Genomic DNA, 3,548 nt, shown 5'->3' with positions numbered 1-3,548 from the left:
ACATGGACATGGACATGAACATGGACATGGACATGGACATGGACATGGACATGGACATGGACATGGACATGGACATGAACATGAACATGGACATGGACATGGACATGAACATGAACATGGACATGGTCATGGACATGGACATGGACATGCACATGGACATGGACATGGTCATGGACATGGACATGGACATGCACATGGACATGGACATGGTCATGGACATGAACATGGACATGAACATGGACATGGACATGGACATGAACATGAACATGGACATGGACATGTACATGTACATGGACATGGACATGCACATGGACATGGACATGAACATGGACATGGACATGGACATGAACATGAACATGGACATGGACATGGTCATGGACATGGACATGGACATGCACATGGACATGGACATGGTCATGGACATGAACATGGACATGAACATGGACATGGACATGGACATGGACATGAACATGGACATGGACATGGACATGGACATGAACATGGACATGGACATGGACATGGACATGGACATGGACATGAACATGGATTTGAACATGGACATGGACATGGACATGAACATGAACATGGACATGGACATGGACATGTACATGGACATGAACATGAACATGGACATGGACATGGACATGTACATGGACATGATGTTTGTGAAAGAAATAATGGGTTTTGTGATTGAACCATTCACATTTATCTGTAACTTATCATTTTCAACAGGAATATTTCCTGATTAAAAAACTGATTTTGAGGAAAAACACCTTAAAATTTAGAGATTTTCCTGTATCTTTCTTACCAGTTTTCAAAAAGTCTGGAAAAGTTATTTGTGACTAGATTAGATCAATTTATGGATAAACATAATATATTAAGTAGCAGTCAGTATGGGTTTAGAACTAATAATTCCACATCAATGACCCTCATGGACTTAGTAGAGCAAATAACTGCTGTTGACCAAAAACAATATTGTTAGTGTTTATGTTGACTTAAATAAAGCTTTCGACACCACTGATCACAGAATTCTTCTTGAAAAATTGAACAAATACAGAATTAGAGGAGCAGCATTACAGATATTTGAAAGATAGAAGACAGTTTGTACAAATAAATGATGTAAGATCTGAATTGTCATATCACATGGTGTGCCTCAGGGTTCTGTACTTGGACCAAAGCTATTTATTTTATATGTAAATGATTTGGTAAATGTGTCAGGGTTGTTCATTGTGTTTTATTTGCAGACGATACAATATTATTTTGTTGTGGTAAAGATGTGGAACGGATGTTGGTGGTGATGCAGACAGAATTTGTTAAAATACAAACTTGGTTTCAACTCAATAAATTATCATTAAATTTAGATAAAACTAATTATATGATATTTGATAACAGAAAGAAAACTGTCGATGTTCCATTTAGAGTCGATGTATTGAGATCTGTAGAGTCAGTGACGTGAAGTTTCTGAGTGTTATAGATGAGAAGCTGACATGGAGACCTCATATAAATCATTTAAGAACAAAAATAGCTAAATCTATTGCAGTATTGTACAAAGTAAAGGATTTATTTAATGATAAAGGTCTGTTTAAATTATATAAAGCAATAATTGTTCCACTCCTGATCTACAGTTTTGATGTTTGGGGAAAAGCATGTAAAACAATTATAAATCCTATTTTTATTTTACAGAACAGAGCTGTAAGAATTATCACCAGAAAACATTATTTCACCCATCAAACTCATTGATCCATCAGCTGAACTTATTGAAATTCTATGATTTGGTTGATTATAGTATTTTATCAGTTATAGGGCTCATAAAACACATTACCTTCAAACCTTCAGTCACACTTTGTTAAAACAGACAGTTGTTATAATCTGAAGGGGACAGAAACGTTTGTCAAACCTGAAATTAGAACCAGTTTAAAGGAACAGAGTCCTTCAGTCCAGGGAATTAAATTATGGAATAATCTGGAAAATGACATTAAAAATGCCAGATTAATGTGTATGTTTAAGAGAATGATAAAGGTTAATTTGCTGGAGAAATATGTTCATGTATGAGCTGTTGTTCAAGGATTTAAACTTTTATTTTTTTCTTTCTTTTTTGTAATCTGTAGATAATTTTGACAGATTTTATTTTGAGAAAAAGAGGCAGATATAATAAAAATGTTTCTTCTTCTGCTGCCTTTCATTTAAATTGTGTTTTTTGTTTGTTGTTGAATTTATGTTGTTTTTAAAGAAATGAATGAAATGAATAAACTAAACTAAAAATAATAACACCCAAAAACTTTACCTCTCTGTCTACTAATCTCTACAGCATCAACTCTGAATGGAACGTTAACAGTTCTTTGTCTCTTTGTTAGTATATTATTAGTTTTATCCAAGTTTAATGATAATTTGTTGAGTTTAAACCAGTTTTTTTTTTCACAAATTCTGCTTACATTTTCTCTAACATTCGTTCTGTCTTTACCCAAACAAAAAAATGTTGTATCATCTGCAAACAAAACACATTTAAAGAGTCCTGACACGTTAACCAAGTCACTTACATACAAGATAAACAACTTTGGTCCAAGTATAGAACCCTGAGGAACTCCACATGTGATTCCACAGAGTTCAGATCTGACATCATGTACTTGTACGAACTGCTTCCTATTTTCCAAATAACTAGATATTCATGCTGGTCCTCTAACCCCATGTGGTCAGTCGTGTCGAATGTTTTCTTTAAATCTACATAATTTACATAATTATGTACAATAACATCTGTTATTTGTTCTGTCAGTTCCAGGAGAGCCGTTGAAGCAGAGTTATTGGCTCTAAATCCATATTGACTGCTAAATAAGATAATATTTTTATTGATGACTTGATCTGATCTGATCACAGATAACTTCTCCAAGTCATTAGTGAAACACGACATTAAACAGAACATCAGATGAACTCAGGTGTCATGCAGGTATTGTCTTACCTGAGCTGCCATGACTCTCTGTCTCTCTGCTATCAGTTTACACTTGGCACACTGACAGTCCCTCCAGCTACAGAACCTCTTGTGTCCTTTCAGAGGAGACACAAACCCGTGGTTCCTGCACCGGGAACACTTGGGCATCCTGGGAGACTTGATGGGTCCGAGGCCCGCCTTGGTGGGACTCTGTGGCAGGATTATTATAGTTCACTAAAACTAACGAAATAACCAAAACTAAAGTTTAAAAATCATTTTAGTTAATGAAATAAATATAAACTAAAACACAATGAAGAAAATAATAACTAACTCAAACACTTTAACTGCATCAGTCAACAATTATTGTGGCATGAATATTACACACTCTGACATTGTGATGACAACATATTTGTTATGTTGTGTAGTCCTGTTAGACTGGAGACATTTTGTTGGCTGGTTTACCCACATCACCATGTTTTCAAGAAAAGATCCAAAAGCTTTGCAGTGTGGCTGATTTATGACATGTTTCTGCTCAGACAGTACTAATCTGTCAGGTTTTTGTACTAATCTGTCAGGTTTTTGTACTAATCTGTCAGGTTTTTGTACTAATCTGTCAGGTTTTTGT

General features: G+C 35.2%; 1 protein-coding gene across 1 annotated transcript in view; it reads right to left on the bottom strand.

Annotated features, from left to right (window-relative positions):
* dmrt1 (doublesex and mab-3 related transcription factor 1) overlaps positions 1–3,133 on the bottom strand; it is a gene marked incomplete at its 5' end in the record, with an annotated part of 53,662 nt that extends 50,529 nt beyond the window's left edge. Inside the window, 1 exon segment of the mRNA XM_014032830.1 lies at positions 2,954–3,133. Coding sequence (XP_013888284.1) covers positions 2,954–3,133 — 180 coding nt within the window.
* Between the last annotated feature and the right edge of the window lie 415 nt (positions 3,134–3,548).

Source organism: Austrofundulus limnaeus, unplaced genomic scaffold (assembly GCF_001266775.1).
Source record: "Austrofundulus limnaeus strain Quisiro unplaced genomic scaffold, Austrofundulus_limnaeus-1.0 Scaffold1549, whole genome shotgun sequence".
NCBI classification, from domain to species: domain Eukaryota; kingdom Metazoa; phylum Chordata; class Actinopteri; order Cyprinodontiformes; family Rivulidae; genus Austrofundulus; species Austrofundulus limnaeus.
This window is presented reverse-complemented; position numbering and strand designations above follow the sequence as displayed.